Below are 22,513 nucleotides of genomic sequence, written 5' to 3' on the forward strand. Positions count from 1 at the left end.
AATCGTTGTTACTTACATCCACTTCTGTTGTTGTTACGCATCTCCCTTCCCTTACCCCACCCCCATCATTGTTCCCTGCTCCCTTCACCCTCACAACATAAAAAAAGCACTATGACATTGTCAGAGCTGGCCGTGTCCTACCTTTTGCAGTATCTCGGCCTCCCCACTCCTGTTGTCATTGCTTTGCCCTGTCGCAAGAAAAAAAATGCTATGAGGCAGCCAGTGCTGATAGCATCAGTGCACTTATTTTTCAAATATGTTTCTAATATTCAACCGTGTAGCCAAACAGCCACGCTGCTGTACAATATGGCTAAAATACACCGACCAACCAAACCACTCTTGCATAGACAAGATGTATTAGCTTTGCCAATGCATTTTCTTATTAGCAGAGTCTAAAACCTGTCAACTATCAGCATGCACTCTCTTACTAGGGGGAATTAATGATCAGTCTTAGTTTTCCTAGGTACTGTTCCACTGGTAGCATGGTTTTGTGTGCCATTTTTTTTAAACTGCACTCTGCATTTTAGGCAGATTGATGATGAACTTCCCCTGTTCTATGTTGTAGTTAATATTACTCAATATAGCTGAAAAGAATGTATGAAATACCATATCTTTTTTCTATTTAAAATAACTAAGTAATTCCAGATCTGCATAGAGAAAGATTATGTAGGGTCAAAGTCAAGGTGGCCGCACCCTGATCTTGCTTCTCCGCTGTGCCAGCTTTCCGTTCCTGTCTGGCTAGCACAAGAGCCCACAGCCCTATTGAGCTTCATGGTGCCTCTAGCTGACCACCGCCTGTCCAGGGGAGACGCCGCCTGAGAGTCGGCCCATAAATCGGAACAGGAGAAGAGGCTGAATCTTCTGCTTAGGTCCTACACTGATGCCCACTGCCACACAGCACCACTTCGTCAAGCCACCCACCGTCTATTGAGTGACAACAGAGAGATTCATCAGCGGCCTCATCCACCTCCTTGGACGCCAGTGCTCTGCTGCCTCAATACCCTGTGAGGCCTGCTGGCTCAGCTACCACAGCATAGACAGCGACGTACAGCTCCACCACGGCCCAGACCTTCTGCTGTCTCAGGTACAGCGCTAGGCCGCCACTCTTACTTCAGTGCCCTCTCCCTCATCCGGACCTACGGCACATGAGGAAATGGCCTACGTCTGAGACTTTGCTGGAATGTATACTTGAGGCCTCTCCACCCCCCCAGGGGACCTTCTCACCCCATTTCCCTATTGGACTTGCTCTCACTGTGAGGGATCAAGCACTCACGCTACAGCCCCAGGAGGCCCTTTTGTTGTCAGCTGGTGTCCTGAAGTTGGATGGTAGTATGTGGGCACCACCACCCCCTGGCTCCTCAGTGGCTCCCTCTGATCGGCCACGCCCAAGGGTTTATGGCCTAGTCCTTCCCGCAGCTGAGAGTGAATAAGGTCAGCATCTGGGCTCTCCCTTGGGGTAAAGAGACATGCTGGCACATGGTCCCCTCCGCAGACTCCTCCTCAGCCTATGATGACCCAAACATTGTAACCTGGTCTTGGGGAAGCACTTCATACACTGTACTTCTTATCTGGCACTGACTACTTTTGGGGCACCACAGACCATTTCTCTACTGGGGCCTTCGAAGGATCAAAACTGCCCCCTCAATGCACTGGGTACAGACTTCTACCTGGTAGTTCTGTGCTATACCCAGGACTAGGATCTCTTCTGCAGATCCCATACGATGCCAGGACCCTCCCTGGACAGTTATATTAGCAAGCTCCAACACTACAGGTGACAGCAGCCTAACTCGAACTTGGCTTCGTGCTGGAGGGTGAGGGGATGTGGTCTTCCATGTGAGCAGCCTCTCGAAGTTGGACACCCCCACCTCACAGGTGCAACTGCCATGTCCGGGACTTCATCCTCCTGCATTTGGAACCTACACCCCATCGTTAAACCGAACAGGACCTGCACAGCTATATGACCTAACTGCAAGGAGTGTCACACTGTTCCTCTAAGGGCTGCGCCCAGCCACCAATCCTGGTGACCCACTGCAGCTCCTGAGGCCCCTAAGCACCATGGTTGAGAAAATTACAAGCCTTATCTTCGAGGTGAAATCCATCCAACCGGATATGTCAACAATACACACCCGACTGAACAAGGCTGATCAACATCTAGATGCAGTTGAATTTAAACGTGAACTTATGCCGGATTGGGGGTGCGACATCGAACTCCAGCACAAAAAGTCATCAAACTCGAAGACAGAGCAAGAAGGAACAATTTTCATCTTTATGGGTTCCCAGAGGGTGTACAGAAGTCTGACATTATAGCCTACCTGATGAGGATGCTCCCTGAACTCCTCCATCTCCATATCCTGAAAATGTTGGAATTTCAGAAAGCACACCCAGTCTGGTCATTCCTGGCTTCTACCGCTAACACTCAGCATCCAATAATTCCTGCATGCTACAACATCAACACACCAAGGCCATCATACTGGCAGCTAAGAGAGTAACTGAAATTCTCATTAACAATGGCATCAGGTTCTCCTGGACAAAGGAGGCTCCTAGCACTCCACTCTCAGATGGAACATAGAGGCATCAAATACGGACTCCATGAACCAGCAAGAATGATGGTCAACATGGGCGGACATACCAAGGAGTTCTCATATCCAGGGAAACTGGAACTGTTCTTTGATACTCTGGAGGAGCTCCTGCTGGAATGGTGCTCATGGACATTGCTGAATCTACCCAACAGGTAGACTCTTTTCCCCTGTAGAAGACCTCCAGGTACCAGCCCCGACATGAGAAAATGGGTGGTGTCCCCATGAGAACATGCCATTGTGCATCAGGTGGTAAAGGCATTGCACAAAGAAAGGGACAGAAACATGTCACAATCCCCATTGAAGCAGCTGTACAAGAGAATTGGACATGCTGCAGAGGGTTGACTATATCCTTTCAATTTGCTCTGAATCATGGTATACTATACTTGTTAATTGGGGTAAATTGCCTCAGCTCACCTTATTCTTGCATTATGCAGAAACCTGGGTTGCCACATTTCTGTTTTTCATGATGGCACTACTGCCCTGCAGGTTTAGTCATACTTACATCCTCTTTCCCCAGCATCACCCAATGATTGGCCCGCCTTCAACACCTCCCTCACGATAGCCGGTAATGCGAGGCAATGACCTGGGCCAAAACTATTCTACCCCTGCCCTTACACTAGCTTCCCTACATGCTTCAAGGGCTGATTCGACTGTCCTAGGGCCCAGCAGGTATCCCTGCTTGCAAGTGCCTATCTTTAGCCCCAGCTGCATCTCGCTGCTTCTTGTGCATGACAGATGGGAGGGGGCTGGCACGGTCCCGCCCAGCACAGGCCGAGCTTGAGACTCACATTTCAAAGGTTAGTTTTTCCCCTTCTATACCGAACTGCATTCATGTACTTCACTTCCTCCACTCTCTCCCCTTTCCTCTATCACCACCTCCTGTAGCAGATGTTGACCCTTCACTGTTCTCTTGGGAGACAGACTCAACCAGTACTGCCCTTGGCAATGTCTAAGACACTAACAATAATGCGGATGGATGTTAATGGTTTAGCCCACTATATTAACGGCAAGGATATTTTACATTACTTATACATGAAACATTCAGACATAACGTTACCCCAGGAGGCCCACCTATCCTAGCATTGTCACTGAAACTTAATCAAGAATGGCCATTAGCAGTAGCAGGACAGTAAATGACCGAAGGTCCTAACAGTTACCAGACTCCAGGCAGCTACTCCTAGGGAAGGCCTACACCCCAGCTACTTGTAAATTCTTACACTGAAGATCCTCAATGATTGCTACTGGTCCCTTTGGAAACTCAAACAGGTAAAAGTCTTGCCCTACAACCTCTGTTTACTGTGACCTAATCTACATCCTATGGTGCTTTCAGCTCTTTCAGCGAATTGGGAACATGTGAAGAGTTGACTTCGGCAATGATCACTCTCTCGCCAGATCGTCATTTCCATGCTATTTCAAATCTTGCAGACATAGGGGGTCATAACAACCCTGGCGGTCTTTGACCGCCAGGGCTGTTTTGACGGAAGCACCGCCAACAGGCTAGCAGTGCTTCCTGGGGAATTACGACTGCAGCGGAAGCGCCGCGGTCGCACCGCCGGGACCGGAGGTTTCCCGCCATCAGGGGATTACGAGTCCCCTTCCCGCCAGCCTTTTCATGTCGGTTTGAACCGCCATGAAAAGGCTGGCGGAAAGGGGAGTTGCGGGGCTCCTGGGGGCCCCTTCACTGCCCCATGCAGCTTTTCACTGTCTGCATAGCAGACAGTGAACAGCACAACGGGTGCAACTGCACCCGTCGCACAGATGCAACACCGCCGGCTCCATTTGGATCCGGCTCCCGTGTTGCGGCTGAGATCCCCGCTGGGTCGGCGGGCGGAAACCAGGTTTCTGCCCGCCGGCCCAGCTGGGATCTCCAAATAGGCCCCGCAGGAGCTTGGCTGCATTGGCGGCCGCCCGGCGGTTTCAACTTGCCGCCCGCCAAGGTTGAAATGAGGGCCATAGTGTCAAATTAACATCAATGGTTGCCTACTGCATGAGCCACAGATAAATTGTGTATACTTTGCCATTGGTAGAAAACCCGCCCTGCTGTCATGCTTGAATTCTATTGTGTAGCAAATACACACTTTTGAGGCAATGCAAGGGCCCTTCCTTACAAGTGACACTGCACCTCTAGTCTGATCTTACCCAGTCACATCATCTTTTTACTCCAACCCTTATGGAATCAAAACACTGATTTTTGCTGCCTACCTTGATGGCTGAAGCAATATTTTTTGCTTTACGCTGGCCGTCATATTATCATCTCCCCTGTATCACAACCCCTGGTGACCCCATGTGCCTCTGCTCATGGTGCCAAAAACAAAACAAAAAAAGAAGAAAGGTTATGTATACACACGCAATGATATCAACTAGACCTTGGATGGGTATGCTTGTTTAGAAAGTTTGGAGGTAACACATTTAACTAGAGAGGATATGCTGAACTTGTATGCTTCCTGATGTTGTACAAAAACCTTTGTATGTTGATAACTGATTGCTTTGAAAAGAGATTTACACTCCTGTACAAAACCCCATTATGGAATGGTGTTCATGGAAACTAAACCTATGATATAGAATGGCATCAAAAACTGAGGCACAACTGTGTTTCTTTATATTGGAAGGTTCTCTAGTGTCACTGGGAGGGTTCCCCCTCCATACCTTTGCTATGCAGACAATACACCGAACATCTCTGCAGCATAGAGGGTATAGGGTGCAAACGCAACAAAGAGCTCCACATTCAGAATTTCACTTCTTGATTTCTCCTCTGCAACAGTTTTACTCTTCTCACCTGTTGACTTCCTCTTGCACATACAGTCCCACCTTCCTTCAAAAAGTTCCCATTTCTTTTAAGTTTTTTTTTTTCTGCCTTTCCCACTTTCATACTTCTTTAGTTTTCAGAGGTTACCATGTATAGCTTGATGCAGTGATCTAGTAAGTTGGTTAGGTATAAAAGAGATGGGAGAAAGTATGGGGTTGGCCTTCCTGGTACACTGGTGTGTACCTTTGTGTATGTCTCTTTTATGACTAGATGCAGGGCACTGTTTAGACAGTGAGTTTCGTGGGTGAGTGGCTCAAATTTCCCACCTAAAAAATGTGATGGCCCACGGGGTGTAGCAGTGAGATGACTGTTCCCATGGGAAACATGGTCAATACTGATTTGCCTTAGGTGGGCCTCTGTCTAGAGTGGCACGGTGGACAAAAAAACTGGTTGAAATTAGGGATGTGTGAAATGTATGCAAATTGCTTAACATAATTAGGCAAATTTACATTAAAATTGCATATAATTATGTGAAATGTGAAGCCGTCATTTCACACCATATTTTAGCATAAAATGCATCCTGGCATAAATTTTTGGTGTGAGGATGCATTTAAGCAAGTGCACCACTAACAAAAGCTACTTGCTTTTTTTTGTTCCCGTGTGTTCAATGGTAATTTTTACAGCATATGGGGCCATTCATGGTGAATTTTCCACACAAATTGCGCCTAATTACACAAAGTGGCCTATCAGCATAATTTAGAAAGTTTTGCATAACAAGCAAAATGTGAAATTACACAAATTATTCCGGTGTAATTAGAATTTGCAAGGCCTAGTTGGATTGCTACCCCAAGCGACTGGCAGTGGTTAGACAATTTGCGCCATCATCTTTTGAGTGTCTGACCGCCAGTAGTATGCCTGGAAACTTGAGAATGGCACAGCTTTCCAAGCCCACTATTTCCAATGTTTGTGGAAAAAGTAGTAAATTTGCACTTATTCAAGAAATACTTCTGTGGGTGCAGATGTGCTACTTTTTTTGGCAAACCAGCGTGTGCGTGTGTGTTCCTGATCCCAAAAAATTAACAAGTTAAAACCATACAGCGAAATGAGAACAACAAGAACAAACAATATTGCCATAGTAGACCTGACTCCCCCAGACTCAACTACCATGCCAAGTATGCATTTATTTGGGGGTGCTGCACCTCAACTCCACCCCACCTCCTGAAGCTCATGGCTAGATGGACTGTCAGGATCCCGACAGAAATGCGATTAGCTATTAGATTAAAAAGATTGTGCTGTAATAGACACAGTTTGGACTCATTTTTCCCTTATAATAATATTTGGGGTTGGCAGAACTTGCTGAAATGCACTAGAAAGGTCTTGACTCGTTCACCGGTTCTGCACTACATGGTCTGGTTGGAACATTTCTCAGGGCTGGCTTAGGTACCCAGTCTGGCTCTACTAAGAAACTTGTCAGTTCACCCTCCTCTCTTCCACCTACTGTTAACAATTAAGTGGTTGATCTTGGAGGTATAATTCACCTTCGGAATAAACACCAGGAGATGAAACTACATACGTAGTGTTGACAGTATCGCTACTTTATTCGCTGTTCTGAAATAAGGTGGTATAGAGCCACTTACTTCAAATGTCTGTACATACTAGAGTGGATCGGCAAGCCACCATCACTGGTCCCAGTCTTCTCACTGTAAACCCAAGTGCCACCGACCCGGTCCGATGACTCAAAAACCATTGGGGCAGCAAAGACATCTGGCTGTGCCAGAATATGTCGTGCAGCACATAGTCCAGCTGCTCCTGCACCAATCACCGCCACCTGCACTTTCCGAGTTCCCATGGTCAGGGGTGTCTAAAAGAGAAAAGAGTGAAAAGAGAAATTCACAAGGTAGATGGGATCCCCAAAGCGAAAAATACAATCATCCAAATAAAAAGTCACAAAACAAACTGGTCTTTCAGTGCACTGAACCTAACGCATAGGTTGACTTTTCACATGGTGTCACAACACCACCAGCATCTGTCATTCTGTGCCCAGCAGATGTCTGGGTGCCTCTACAGCATTGTTCTTTCTTCACTTGGGTCAGAGCAACAAGTCTTTAAGGAAAAGAACTAAAGACACAATTCTTCAAAGTACATCATAGCACAAGAGAGTAACACTTCACTGATGCTCTCAGAACACTCCTAATCCCTCCTATCACTTGCTGTCTACTTTTGCATCACTTGCTGACTACTTTTGCCTTTGATCCTGTACAGTGACGTACTGCTTACTATATACATGCATACAAGCAGAGGTGGGCAAAACAGTAAATTCATAGGGAGAGCCAAGACAGAGACCTGCTGAAAGCCTGATTTGGCACTACGAGCAAAAACATGAACCGAATAGTCAAAGATGTGGGCATATATACTACACAATAAATGTAACAGTATAAAAAGGTTTATTAAATTACTTTTGAACTTGTTTCAATTTAGTACATTAGGTTACATTACTGCATGGAGTGACATGAATTAAAAGTAACAGATTCTAAGTATGAAATTAGAAGAATTCCTAAATCCTTCCCTCCTTTAATGCACCAATGATGCTGCTACGAGAGAATCAACAAATGAGTAATTTTGGCTTGTGCACTGTCTGCATAGCCAATATTATTATTTCATTTATTCTGAATATTTAGGGAGTGCCAACAATCTTCTAGAAGTATATCCTGGTGTTTTGAATCTATGGTTGGATGAAAAAAGAAGATACAGTGTGAACAAGCTAGAGAAAAAACAGGTTTTAATATCTTTAATATCTTTGTGGTAAGGGATGAGCATTTCAACATCTGGAAGCCCGTGATGTGCAGGCCATAAACATGGAGGGTCGGGAGACAGAGATGAGGATCTGAGAAATGTTACATATATTAATTAGGGATATATCCTAATAAAACAAGATCACCTTTCTAAATAAGTATTAAACATTATACCCTATTAAAATATGAAAGTCACTCAATATATTCTCAAGCTAGGAGTTAGATGCTGTTTTGAATTTTTGTATCTCCAGAAAAAAATTAATTGGCATCTGGCTCTTTGCTGAGTAGCACACACTTAGGGCCTCATTATGAGTTTGGCAGACGGAAGTGGCCGTCCGCCAAACTCATTAGGTCGGAAGACTGCCACTCCAGTCTTCTGCTGTTGGCCCTATTATGAGTTTCTCACTGGGCCAGCAGGCGGAAACAGCGTTTCCACCAGCTGGCCCAGTGCGAAGCTTCCCACAACAAGGACGCTGGCTCGTAATCGAGCCGGCTGCAATGTTGCGGTGCGTCTGGTGCGACACCACCCGTCGTGCTTTTCACTGCCTGTAATTCAGGCAGTGAAAAGTAGGATGGGGTTGTCCATTGGGGCCCCTGCACTGTCCATGTCAAGTGCATGGGCAGTGGAGGGGCCCCTATGAACAGCATCCCTTCTCCGCCAGCCTTCGCATGGCAGTGGAACCGTCATGCAAAAGCTGACGGACACAGGAGTCATAATCCCCAGGGCAGCTCTCCTTGCAACGCTGCCCTGGAGGATTAAGACTGTCGGCACCACCAGGCTGGTGGAAATGTGGCAGTGCCAGCGGGCGGAACGTGGCGCTTTTGCTCCAGTCATAATCTGGCTGTCGGACCAGTCGGATAATGCTCATATCTGCACAAGAAGCACTGTGAGAAGAAGTGGTGAGTCTTTGCCACAAAAAGACCCAAATGCAGTATGGATTTTTTAATAAATACACACAGCATTTGATTCCGTTTTAGGACACAATTATGTTCCACAGCAAGAAGCAGGCCTAGCGTGCGTGCGCACACACACACACACACTCTTTTGTGCACCAGCAAGGAGTTAGACCCTATTTGGATCCAGTATGCAGCATGTCCCTTTCTGGGCCACAGACATCTGTGCTCCAGAAGGTAGCAGGATGGTGCTTGGAAAAAGTCCAAATAGCAGCCAGCTCTTTTCTGGGACAAAGACACACTAGTCTGTGTCCCAGCTAGGAGTCAGACTGTTTGGATTTTTCTTACATCAAAACACAAATATCCAAACAACATCTGGCTCATTGCTGGGGCCCAGACACACAGCTAACAAAAAATCCCACGACTGCTTCCTTGCTTTGGAAGAGACACAGTGCCTTCTTCTCACCACCCAAAGTGAGGGGAAGGAGCAATGCGTCTGTGCAACAGTGTTGGAAATTGCCCTTTCCAGAAGGTTCATCCCCAGACCTTTTGCATTCCTCCTTCTCTTTTTTGTGCTGAACTTGTTTGTGTTGGCCTTAGGACTGGTATATACCCAATTGGTATATCTAGTTTACTTGTAAGTCCCTAGTAACGTGCACTACATGTGCCCAGGGCCTGTAAATTAAATGCTATTAGTGCGCCTTCAGCACTGATTGTGCCTTCCACATAAGTAGCCCTTTAAACATCCCTAAGGCCTGCCATTACAGAGCCTGGGTGTACAGTTTAAAACGGACAATTCAACCTGGCAAAGTAAACCTTTTGCTAGGCCCAAACCTCCCATTTTTTTAAAAAAAGTGTCACCCAAAGGTGGGTTCTAGACAGCCACAGGGCAGTGTGTAGTGTATTTAAAAATGTGGACATGTATTTTTACCTTTTACATGTCCTGATAGTGAAAAACTCTTAAAATCGTTTTTCATTACTGCAAGGCCCATCTCTCCCATTGGTTAATATTGGAGCTGCCTTATTACACTTTATAAGTATAATTTCCAAATGGAAAGAGATAACCCCTTCAAGTTTGGGGTCTCTGGAATCACAATTTTAAATCCTAACTTACTCTGAAGTGAACTGCAATTCTGAAAATGCCACCTATAGAAAGTAGCCATTTTGTTGCCTTAGTCACTTGGTGCCTGCCACTTGTCTCTGGTCACATGACTGGGTGTATTTGGCAGTTGGGCTTTGTCTATTCCTCCTAGACATACACAGTGGGAGCTCAGGTGTGACTTAATGGGTACCTTGGGCAGGAAGGGAGAGAGGAGCTGGATGCAGCCTTACACCTGAATAGAAAGTCCTGTCCATACACAAGGCTTAACAACCCTGCATTTTAACTTCAGCCAGCTTGCAGCCAGGGAAGGCAGCGCAAAACATGCACTTCAGAGCCATTCCTCCCACCTTCCAGAGGCAGGGCATCAAGGTATAAATACTGGACCTCATACACCACCACTTCAGTACACTTTTGGACCTGTGGATACTCTGCCAAGAAGAAGGACTGCTGAGCTGTTGAAGGACTGCCATTCTGCTGGACTCCTGCTTTTCTATGCTGACCTGCTGCTCTCTTGCCTGGGAGTGAGAAGGAGTAGACCTCCATTTCTCCAACCCAGAACCCAGAGTGACACCAAGGGCTAGTTTGCTGGCCTCCTAATCAGATGTCTCAGGGACATAAAAGACTTCTAACCACCATGCTTCTGTACCTGGACTCTGCCATCTGTGAGTCTACCCTGCCAAATGGCACCACCCCAGTCCTGGACCCTTGGAAGTGGGCCAAAGTGCTGAGCGGCACATCCCAGGGCAGAACCAATGCATCTCCTTGGCTGAGCGGCGCAATCCTCGAGCAGAACTGATGCATCGCCACTGCTGGGTGGACTGGACCCAGCCCAGGAGACTTGCATCGTCGCATCTCAGGTTTGACGCATAGCATTCAGAACCACTACTTCGGGACTCTTCCATGGAGCAGTTCCTCACATTCCTTGTTGATGGCAGCCTCCACAACAATGCCAAAGTTCCGCATCGCAGCTTCACCGCTCATCGGAACTGACGCATTGCCTCAGCTGCGACACACATTCCCGACACTACCGTGCGCATCACAAGCCCCAATGACGGGATCCTCGATGACAATGCAGCAGGACTTCGCACCTCAGCTTCGCCGTATCTCGGAACCAATGCATCTTTGACTCAGAACCACGCAATACTCCGCAACCAGGATTACAGGTACTTTGTTCAGCAAGCCTAACTGGGTGCCTGTAGCTGGCCTGCACTTCATTGTGGTCGACCTTAACTTGTGACTTTGTCCCGTTCTGGCACGACCAGATATCCCCAGCGTTAGAAATGGGGTCTCTTGTTGGAAGTCAGTTTACACCCCGTCCAAGTAGCGACCCTAACTCTAGTCACGGTAAGGGAGATACACAGCTCAGATAACCCCTGCTCACCCCGTTGGTAGCTTGGCACAAGCAGTCAGGCTTATCTCAGAGGCAATGTGTAAAGTATTTGTACCAACACATAAAGTAACACAGTGAAAACACCACAAAAGGACTCAACACCAGTTTCAAAACATACACAAGCCAAGATATGAATTCTTAAAGTAAAAAGAGTCTTAAACCATAGAAATCAATGGATGCGTTGGTTTAGTACAAAGTACCTGGTATGTGTCAAAAATAAAGCCGCAAGAGTGAGTGTGCGTCAGAAAAGCAACCGATGCATTGATTCCTTACTTGCAAGTGAGGCTGTGCGTCAACTCTTTTTCTGCCTGGTAACCAATGCGTCGATTCTTTCCACGCAGGGAAGCGATGCATCGATTTCAAGACAAGCAGCCTCAGGTCTGTGCGGTGTAGATTCTGATGCCCAGGGTTATTGTGAGTAAAATTCCAACATGCTGTTCAAAGGGTCTGCATTGAGAACAGGCGCTGCATCAATTCTCCAGCCGCAAGACAGGTGCTGCGTCGAATTTTCAGCCACGGGACAGGAGGTGCATCGATTTTTCTGATGCTTCTTCAGGGCACCAGCTTCAACTTCTAAGGGCCCAGGGACTGGATTAGGCACCACGTAGCAAGTCAGGACTCTCAGCAGAAGAGCCCAGGCAGTTGCAGATGAAGTCTTTGATGTCCCTGAAACTTCTTTACAGGAGGCAAGCTCACTCCAAGCCAATGGAGAATCTTCACAAGCAGGACTCACAGCAAATTCCAGTCTTTATCCCCCTTAAGGCAGAAGCAGCAACTGCTGGCCAGCCCAGCAAAGCACACACAGCAAAGGGGCAGTACTTCTCCAGCTCCTCAGCTCTTCTCCTTTGCAGAGGTTCCTCTTGATCCAGAAGTGTTCTAAACATCTGGGGTTTTGGGTCCACTACGCATACTCATTTCTGCCTTTGAAGTAGGCAAACCTCAAAGGAAAGTTTCTGTTGTTCACGAGATCCTGCCCAGGCCTGGCCCCAGAGACACCCTATGGGGTGGAGACTGAATTGTGTCAGGACATGCACAACCATTTCAGGTGTCAGCTCCTCCCTACCCACTCTAGCCCATGAAGATTCATCAAGATATGCAGGACACACCTCAGCTCCCTTTGTGTCACTGTCTAGAGGGAATTCACAAACATCCCAACTGTCAGTCTGACCCAGATGTGGATTCCACAGGCAGGCAGAGGCACAGAATGGTTAAGCAAGAAAATGCCCACTTTCTCTTTACTCCTGCCTTTTACTTCAGTCTTTACTTCAGTTTTTTACTTCTGTTTCTTTTTCTGTCTCTTCTTTTTTCTCCCTCTTATCTCGTCGCCCTCCTGTTTTTGTTCCCGTGCTGCTGCTGCCCCCGCAGCCCCACCCAGTCTCCCCCAGAAAAGCGCTTTTTTGACCCTCCTGCCTCCCAGCTGACCGGACCCCCTGCCTCCCTTCTTAATTGTGGCCGCAGCCATGCCGCTGGTGTGCCAAAGGCAAGCCTGTCTGCACCCATCTGCGCTTGTACCGCGCCCAACGTCATTAGCCCGGGTTTTCGCCCCATCCGCCAGTTTGACGCCAGCACTCTATGCGCCCTCAACCCGGGAAGATCAGCCTGCCACCAAGTTGACCCCAGGAACACCCATGGACCTTTTTCTTGCCATGCCTGCTCCAGCACCCTGCAAGGAACACCCCATGATCCCGCACCAAGCATGGACAGCCATCTCAAGTGCATACTCCTACCGCGTGCTTGACGAGGGAGTGTGTGTTGAGAAGTCTGGGACCTCCTCAACTCAACAGCCCCAGACGTCGCCTTCCTCATGGAGACTTGGATCACCCCCACCGCTGCCCCAGACATTGCCATGACCATCCCCGACAACTACAAAATCATCCACAAGGACAGACCCAACCAGCCTGGAGGAGGCATTGCCACAATCTACAAGAACCTCCGCCTGACTATCACCATCAACCTGCAGTCTCAATCAACTCACGAGCAACTACACTTCCAGATCCAGACCAACTCAAGCACCTCCCTACGTGGTACCCTCATCTACAGGCCACCCAGACCCCAGTTCTGCAAAGACAGTGCCGACCTCCTCGCCACCCAAGAGCGCGCCTCCTCCGACTACATCCTACTCAGCGACCTCAACTTCCACCTTGACACCCACGATGACCCCAACCCCTCAAACCTCCTGAACAACCTCACAACTCTCGACCTCAAACAACTCGTTAACATCCTCACCTGAAGAACAGCAAGCATTCTCAACACCATTTTCTCAGCAGGGGACTACATCACCATCTTCTACACCTCTGAACACCATTGGACCGACCACAAGGGCATCCACTTTACCTACATAAAGAACACCGCACACCACTAAACCCCATCCCTCCAGCAGACGCTGGGGAAAAGTCAAAGAAGCACAACTCAGCAACACTATCAACTACTCCCTCCCACCAGATGCAAATTAAGCTGCAAACAACCTACCCTGCTGGCTCTTAAATTGCACCCACAACGTAGCCCGCCCCTAAGCAAAACAGCAGGGAATCGACAGAGCAAAACACCCAAGTGGTTTACAATAGACCTGCAGGAATCCAAGCGCTCCTGCAGATGACTGGAATTTAAATGGAGGATCCGCAAATCAACCTTAGACTGCACAGCCTAAAAAAATGCAGTCACCACGCACCACCAGAACATCAGAGCTGCCAAAACAAGCCGCGTTTCAAGCATGCTTCAACACCAGCAGCTCACAACAGCAAAGAGCTCTTCATCATCATTAAAGAGTTCACAAACCTTGGGACTAGACACCTCTTCCATCCCTCCCTCCCAGACCTCTGCAACAACCTCGTCACCTTCTTTCACCGTATGATCCAGGACATCTACAAAGGCTTCAGGAACCAAATCCCGGCAGTACTGCTCACCACCACGGACCTAGCACCTCACTAGATACTGAACTCCTGGACTCCCCATCACCATAGAGTACACCCAAAGTCTGATGAACTCCATCCACTCAGTAGCACCCTCAGATCCATGCCCTCACCACATCTTCAACCTGGCAAGCGCCACCATTGTATCAGAGCTCTGCCGAACCATCAACCGATCCTTCGAGACTTCCACATTACCCTCAGACTGGAAGCACGCCAAAATCAGCCCGCTACTCAAGAAACCCACTGCCGACCCAAGGGAGCTGAATAACTACAGACCCATTTCTCTGCTCCCTTTCCCAGCCAAGGTAACAGAGAAATCCGTCAACCAGCAACTAACCAAATTTTTCGAGACACACTGTATCTGAGACCCATCCCAGACCAGATTCAGAAGCAGCCACAGCACTAAAACCTCACTCTTAGCAGCCACCGACGACATACGCATCATATCGGACCGCAGCGGCACGGCCGCACTCATCCTCCTAGACCTCTCCGCCGCATTTGACACCATCTCCCACCAAACCCTCTGCGACACACTTCACAACGTCGGCATCTGAGACAAAGGCCTGGATTGGATCAGGTCCTTTCTCACCGGAAGAACACAGAGGGTCAGATTGCAGCCATTAACGTCAGAACCTAAAGACACATGTTGTGGAGTGCCCCAAGGATCTTCTCTCAGCCTGATGCTTTTCAACATCTACATGGCCCCGCTTGCCAAGATCACCAAACAACACGAGCTAAACAGTCTCCTACACCGATGACACCCAACTGATCCTCTCCCTGTACAAGGACTCTACTCAAACCAAGAGGAATTTCCTGGATGGAGGCGAGCTGATTCAAGCCCAACCCGGACAAGACAGAAATCCTTGTGATCGGCTCCACTCCTTCTGCCTGGAACGACTCCTGGTGGCCCAACGCTCTGGGTAACGCCTCCACCCCACCTGACCATGCACTCAACATGGGCATCATCCTGGACTCCCTCTACTGAGTACCGGCCAAGTCAATGCCGTCTCTTCGTCAGGCTTCCACACCCTCCGACTCCTACAGAAGATTTTCAAATGGATTCCTCCCGACACGAGGAAGACAGTCACCGACGCACTCATCACTAGCAAACTGGACTACGGCAACACACTTTATGCTGGCATCACCAAGAAACTTCAATCAAGACTACAAAGAGTCCAGAATGCAGCAGCCAGACTGGACATCCTGGACATCCCCGACACAGCTGCATCTCCTCTCACCTCAGAGACCTACACTGGCTCCCAGTCAACAAGTGCATCACATACAAACTCCTGATCCACACTTACAATGCAATGCACAACATAAGACCAGCATACCTCAACCACCGCCTCACTTTCTACGATCCCAACAGACGTCTCGGGTCCTCCCAGCCCACTCTTGCAGCCGTCCCCAAGATCTGGAAAAGCACAGCAGGAGGAAGATCCTTCTCCTACCTAGCAACTTGGACATGGAACGCACTACTTCTCAAGCTCAGAAGGACGGCATCAAGACCTGGCTTTTCGACTGAGCAACACGCCCAAATACACCACTTTGCGACCCTATGGGTGATTAGCCCCGCTCTACAAATCCTTGATTGATTGATTGACTCATATGGGTGGAACAATCAGTGCTGTAGACCCACTAGTAGCATTTGTTTTAAAGGCCCTGGGCAATATGCCAATCAGAGATAACCAAACATGATCACAATTTATACAGGGAGCACTTGCACTTTAGCACTGGTCAGCGGTGGTAAAATGCCCAGAGTACCAAAAACCAGCAAAAACGAAGTCCAGCACACAGTCAAAAATAAAGGAAGCAAAAAGATAGGGAAAACCACGCCAAGGATGCCAGGTCTAACACCCGGTTCGCACTTTATACTTTCAGGCACTATTTCACTCTTTATTATTTCATAGCTCAAGTGCTACTGATTGGATTTGTGTTGTTTTGGTCTTGTTTTATTTATTAAATAAATTAAGCTCTATTTCCCTAGCCAGGTGTGGTATCTTTTTGTGTGGTGTTTTCCCTGTTTGAAGTGTTGCACAAATACTTAACACACTGCCTCTGAAACCATCAGGCAGTTGTGGTATTTAAACATTGGACAGGACAATAACCCCAAGTATCATTGATCTTTATGCCCATTCCCAAAGGTCTAACTGCCCATCGACCCAAGCTCAAATAAGTAAACCTGAAAAAAAGGAGGGCAAAGTTATGTCCTTATCCTTCCAAGCAAACCATGGGGTAAATATAGACAAAAGATCCGTATCGAAGGTCTGAACACAATGCAGACAGGAAATCCAATCATCACAAATCCGGGCTTCTCACATTCTTCTGTTTAGGTTTACATTGTTAAGCCCGACTACTCTGTGCCGAGATATCAGAGGGTGAGCACAGGTTACTTTAGGGTGCGTTGGTGACTTACCCTGACTAGGACTATGGTTCCTGTTTGGACATGGTGCCTACCTCTGCCAACCAGAAACACAGTTTCTAACAACTAACCTAAGGCTCACAGGTCTAAAAAAAAACATTTGTTTTTGCATTGTTTATTTAGCAACACTGGAAGTGGGAATGTGGCCGGCAGGCCAACCACAACAAAACTGGCCCCACAAGCAGCAAAATGGGCCCCCAACCTGTCAGCCCACTGAAATGCTCAGTAGCCAGTCCAACCCTGTGCAGCACCAGAATAGCCTCCTGAGTGAGTTGTGCGCTATACAAATGCACATAACTTTTGGCGCCTTTCAGATTATGCTTTTCTAAACCCCCCCCAGGAGATCACCCTGTGCTTGTAATTTAGGGTTTATCCTATGTTTCTTTTCAGCGGGTCAACAACAGGTATGTTGTCTGAGGTATGAACATGGAGTCCCATACACTGATGTGAAACGGGCCCTGTTTTTTCTTCAACTTTTCCCATTTCTGACTGAAAAGTACATCTTAATGGAAAAACAATCTGGATTTTGGTTCAAGCAATTTTTATGCTGAACCCAGATCAAGGCCACTTTAAATAAATCTTTCTGTGTCCCACTGCAGTGTTGATGCCAGACCCAAGCAACTGCACCTTAGCACATGAAGTGGGTGCTATGCAGATAAGTTGCTTGTCTGGGAAAGGCAAAGTTCTCTTTCCCTCCTATAGTGGCTAGCTCTAAACTCGTTAATTCAAAGAGAATCAATCATTTAATGTATTCAAATGGCCTAGCAGGAAGCAGGTGCCTAATGTCAAATGAGGAAAGATGAACACTCAGACTTGGTGCTAGATTCGGCAGCCACTCAGGGTGCCTTTCACCCCACAAATTGGCAAAAAGATAAATTGATAGTTTACTCTCTCAATCTTAGTTTATATGTAAGATCGATAGTTCTACAATGGAATAAGTTACTCCTGGGCAGGACAGGAAAGTCCTTTCATTCATCCGGTCATTTCCACTGTGAACTGGAGCCCTTGGAGGCTGGTTCTGAAAGCCCAGGGCTGACCCTCATGCCTCATTTTCACACCTCCCAGTAGTTAATTGGGGCAGGGAGATGGATGTATCATTGCCTAACAGGAATAAACTTCGATCAACTACATTAACAGTTTTTGGACTTTGAATTTTCTTCTCCACTTGGATGATCACTTCTGGACTACACTGGTGTGCCCTGGTTTACAGTGACCATCTAAATATAGGTTTGTGTCTTGCTTAGACAAGTGCACCCCATTGTGCCTGAACAAACGCTGGGACTCAACAAGAATGCTCTGATGCACTACTGCCCACACCCCCCTCACATTGCAGAACCAGTCTTCTCCTTATTCAACCCCTTCCTGGATCTATTTATCGCAGTTGGCCTCTGCACCCCACCTCACACCCTCCTAGGCAAAAGCCTAGTCCAGAAAACATCTGTGGAATACCAGCTGACCTTCAGCTTTTCAAAGTCCCACTTCATGGACTTCAGCAAATCCAACCCAGTGGATTGCACCATATCATTCTCACCTAGATGAATGACTAAAACATTGGGCTTGTCCCACTTTGCCATGTACTCCCACAAGGCCGGCACCAGATGCCCGCAATGCATTCCACCAAGGCCAAACCAATGCACCATCTTTTTCCAAACCCAGCTGATTGCCTCCAAATTTCCGCTCTGCCTGCACTCCAGCCTACCTCAAGAAGGAGTGCCCACAGATCCATATATCCCAAGGGTGAGATTCCACACAAGGAGCACCTGCCAATAAAGCAAACAACCCATTCCTGCCAAATACACCCCCACATGCAACTGCTCCTCCACCTGCCCTGCGCTTCAGTCTGTCTCCCCCCATCTTAGCCAGAAAGCCTTCGTTGCTGCCCCTATCTGAAATGAGCATGTGCCAAAGTCCAGGGTATGCACGCCTGGAGCCCTAAGCATCTTTTCAACACTCCGAGCACTCGCCTCGAGCTTATTACAGAAGCCTTCTTGTGTAAGAAAAGGAGGACCTCACCCGAACCACTTAATCCCAAAAAAGGATTGCAACTGCAACCAAGGGCAAACCCCTGCTTCACCCAAACGGCGTAAGCACACCACTGCCACCTTACCCATCTGGTCAGTATTAGTCCTCTTCAAATGCGCTTTGAAACCCATGGTATGCCACTCCATGTCAGCCAACACAAACCACAAACTTTCTTTCCCACCTACCAACTCTGGAACTCTAAAGGCACTGAATAGCACTCTTAAGAGCTGCACAACCCAGGGGGAAGCGCAGTGACTCCTCTGTTCTAGCTCTTAGGACAATAATCCAAATAGGACACCTTAACAAGCCATCTAACACCCTCCTACTCAGGTCTTTTACACGTGGGTCATACCCCATTATCATCTTCCCATAAAATGCAATACCTGCCAGCTTGCCCGCTATGGTCATCTCAGATAAACCCTTCTCTATCGGACCCAAAATGAACTCCAGCATATCCTCGCATCTCAACCTTAACCCGACCCCATCGCAGCAACACGGTTAGGCACCCAGTGCTAAGAACTCCCTCCAACCTGTTGATACATCTTCCTTGTGGAATCTGCCAATTAATACTCCACTAGTATATATGCTTTCACTAAGACCTTCCTTTGCCGCACACAGGGGTCAATCCATGGAACCTCTTCCACTGTGAACAAGAAAGCATGTCAATCACTCCGTTATCCAGACCAGCAATGTGCTTAGCTCAAACAAGATGGTCTTCTCCAAGCACAGCAAGATAATTTCTCTCAGAATCTTCAACACCCAAGCATCAGAAGCAGTCATTCTGTTCGCCACCTGCACCACTGCTGCACTGTCAGACACAAATGTCACCCTCCTGTTCCTCACATCATCACCCACAGATGCACTGCCAACAGCAATGGAAAGAAATCCAGAAAAGCAATAATGTGGCTCTTAATTGAGGCAAGCTTTCCGTACACCAACATCCCTCCTGTAACATCCCAAATCTCCTTGTTCTCGAGGCATCTGAAAAAATGTTCACCTTATACATCACTCCATTAAAATCCACCAAAAAACACTTCCAAACTAACAGGGCATTTTTCATTTGTCAACGAATCCTGTGATGTGGCTTTACAATCCACTGCCTTGCAAAGGCAATGCTTAAACAAAAAGCACACCCTGCGCCATCATTCTACATGCAAAATTCAAATAAACCAACAACGTTTGCGCCAGTCGCAGCTCACACTTCCCTCTGCAGTACCCTATCAATCAACACCTCCAAATTTTAAATTAAAACAAATAACACCATTGCCACAGAGTCTAACTCAATCCCCTAAAATATCAGAACAACTGCTGGTCCCTCTGTCTTTTTAGCTGCCAGTGGCACACCAAAACGGTCCACAACCACTGCCAATGTCTTCATCAGTCTAACAGATTCTCCCTGTACCCCTGCTCTTCCCGCTAGCAAGAAATCATCAAAGTAATGAAGAATTTGATCAGATGTTTATACTGTGAGAATCTCCCTTTCCAAGTAAGTGCTAAATTTTTCAAACACTGTGCATGCTATTGAACATTCCATAGGCTTGCACTTGTCAACAAAGTAATCACCCTGAAACACTGACACAATTGGAGATCATTCTGATGCACTCACAGAAGGCAAAAAGCCGATTTAATATCCGCTTTGCCCAGTTCTGCACCGGCCCCGCACCAACTGAATGGCTGTGTCTACACTGGCATATGACACTGACCACTATGCCTGGTAGATGAAATCAGTCACAGATCTCCCTCCAGGCCATGATAGATGGTGTTTCAGCCTGTACTCTCCCAGAGCTTTCTCTGGCACCACCGCTAGCAGGGATCCCAACAAATTCTTCAATGGAGGAATCATAAATGGCCCTGCCATCCTACCAAGACCCACTTCTATCCACAGCTTCTCCATCACTTTGAAAGACTTCAGATTGAATGCTTGTCGACCCACTCAGGAACCTGTGGAAGGCATGCAAAAACAAAAACGAAAACACACTCACAAAAAAGCTGCTGCTATGCTGTCAGGATATCTTTTCAACCACAGTAGTATTGCTTCCAGGTTAACTGTAGTATCCACCCTTTGCTACCACTCCTTTGCCATCCTCCCTGCCCCATCCTGCTGGGGGTGGGTTGCCCCTGATGTGCACGGCACCATGGAGTGCCGGCCGCCACACCTGGAGCAGTCATAGCACAACTTGCAGGGATAACTATGACAGGCTCCCTTGTCGAAATTCCAGCAGGTCCCAGGTGGGCCTGCTTACCTCCCCCCCTTCCCCCCCCACACCTTGCTCTGGGTGGAGAAGACTCAGAATGGTCTGATAAAGAATAGGCAGCCAACTTGCACTTTATGCCGCTTGCGCAGGACTAATAATTCTCCTGTACCATAGCCAATAACCCCCCAAATTTTGTCAGCGTGGCACTCTTTCGTGCCCTGAACTGCACATCATATCTGAAATACACTAAGCCCACAAAACTGATGCTAGCTGTCCTAATAACATACATGTACTTCCATGAGGCCACAATGCCCCAGGTCCTTTTCACACAAGATACTGGTGAAAATAGGGAATGCCGCCGTCCAGGTATCAATGTCAGTGCACACCTTTGGCATCTTAGCTAGCTCCCTTTCCTCCGCTTTTAAGCCCTCTTTGTTCATTATATCACAATGGAGCAATTTACACAAATCAATATACTTATTTGGCCAAATACTATTCTTGGTTGTCTGCATCAAATGACCCCCCTCCAAGTGGTCCCATATACAACAATACCACATCATTCCCCTTCGCTTTGGTAGCCGCCACAGTGGAGTCCCCCATTGGGACAGCCTCCGTCATGCTATTACCCTTCTGGTTCACCTGTGGCACGTCAAAGCCTTCCCCCCCTGCTGATAAACCAACCGCTACAGTCTGTGCTACACTAAACCCTGCTGTTAAGTCTTGCCCATGCACCACATCACTGATGGTCTCCGCACCTGCACCTTGGTTTCCTGCTTCTGCTTTCCGATTCGCCACCAAACAAACGCTCCCACAATTCCCTCCATACTTTCTGCAACCTTTTGAGACCCCACGACACCAGGAACCCTTGATAGCACTATTCCCTTCCTTCTATTGGCCAATATCCCCCCCTTCCCAGGTGTCTGCCCAATCATCATTATACTCACTTTCTGGTCCCTCTCTGCTCTGCAGGGTCGCAAGCTTTCTTATCTCTCCTTGGCCTTTTGTCACCTTCCCAATGCCGATCTGGTCCACGTCATTCCTGCACATGGCTCTTGCCTTGACTGCACCACTTGTAAAGACTATCCCACTGCCGTTCCCCCACCGTTCTCCAGAGCCGCTTGCACCGCTTATAGGCCTATTTACCTCTTCCAGCTGGCTCAGACCCTGCTCGAATGCCATATTATTCTTCAAGAACACTACTACTGGGAAGTTAGCCTGCAACAAGGCCCCTACCTCATACCGAAAACCTCCTTGCCGTAGAAAGGTCTCTGGGCAACCTCTCAATCCCCTATGGATGCTTGGCCCCTAGCTACGTCTCTGGCCCCTGCAGCTCCCACTTGCTAATGATTCTCCAGAAGACAGGGAACTTGGAGCATTATGTGTACAGCATTAAGAGCTGGTCCATGCCCTAGATAACACTGCTCCTTAAAAATCTCATACCTCAAAAAGATCAAACCCATCC

At 47.7% G+C, this 22,513-nt stretch overlaps 1 protein-coding gene across 1 annotated transcript in view; it reads right to left on the bottom strand.

The window, feature by feature from the left end:
• LOC138267959 (uncharacterized) overlaps positions 1-22,513 on the bottom strand; it is a 172,012-nt gene that overhangs the window by 142,764 nt on the left and 6,735 nt on the right. The window contains exon 2 of the mRNA XM_069217249.1: positions 6,963-7,186. Coding sequence (XP_069073350.1) covers positions 6,963-7,174 — 212 coding nt within the window. The 5' untranslated portion in view covers positions 7,175-7,186. The remainder of the gene's footprint in view (positions 1-6,962; positions 7,187-22,513) is intronic.

This window comes from Pleurodeles waltl, chromosome 12 (genome assembly GCF_031143425.1).
Source record: "Pleurodeles waltl isolate 20211129_DDA chromosome 12, aPleWal1.hap1.20221129, whole genome shotgun sequence".
Lineage (NCBI taxonomy): Eukaryota > Metazoa > Chordata > Amphibia > Caudata > Salamandridae > Pleurodeles > Pleurodeles waltl.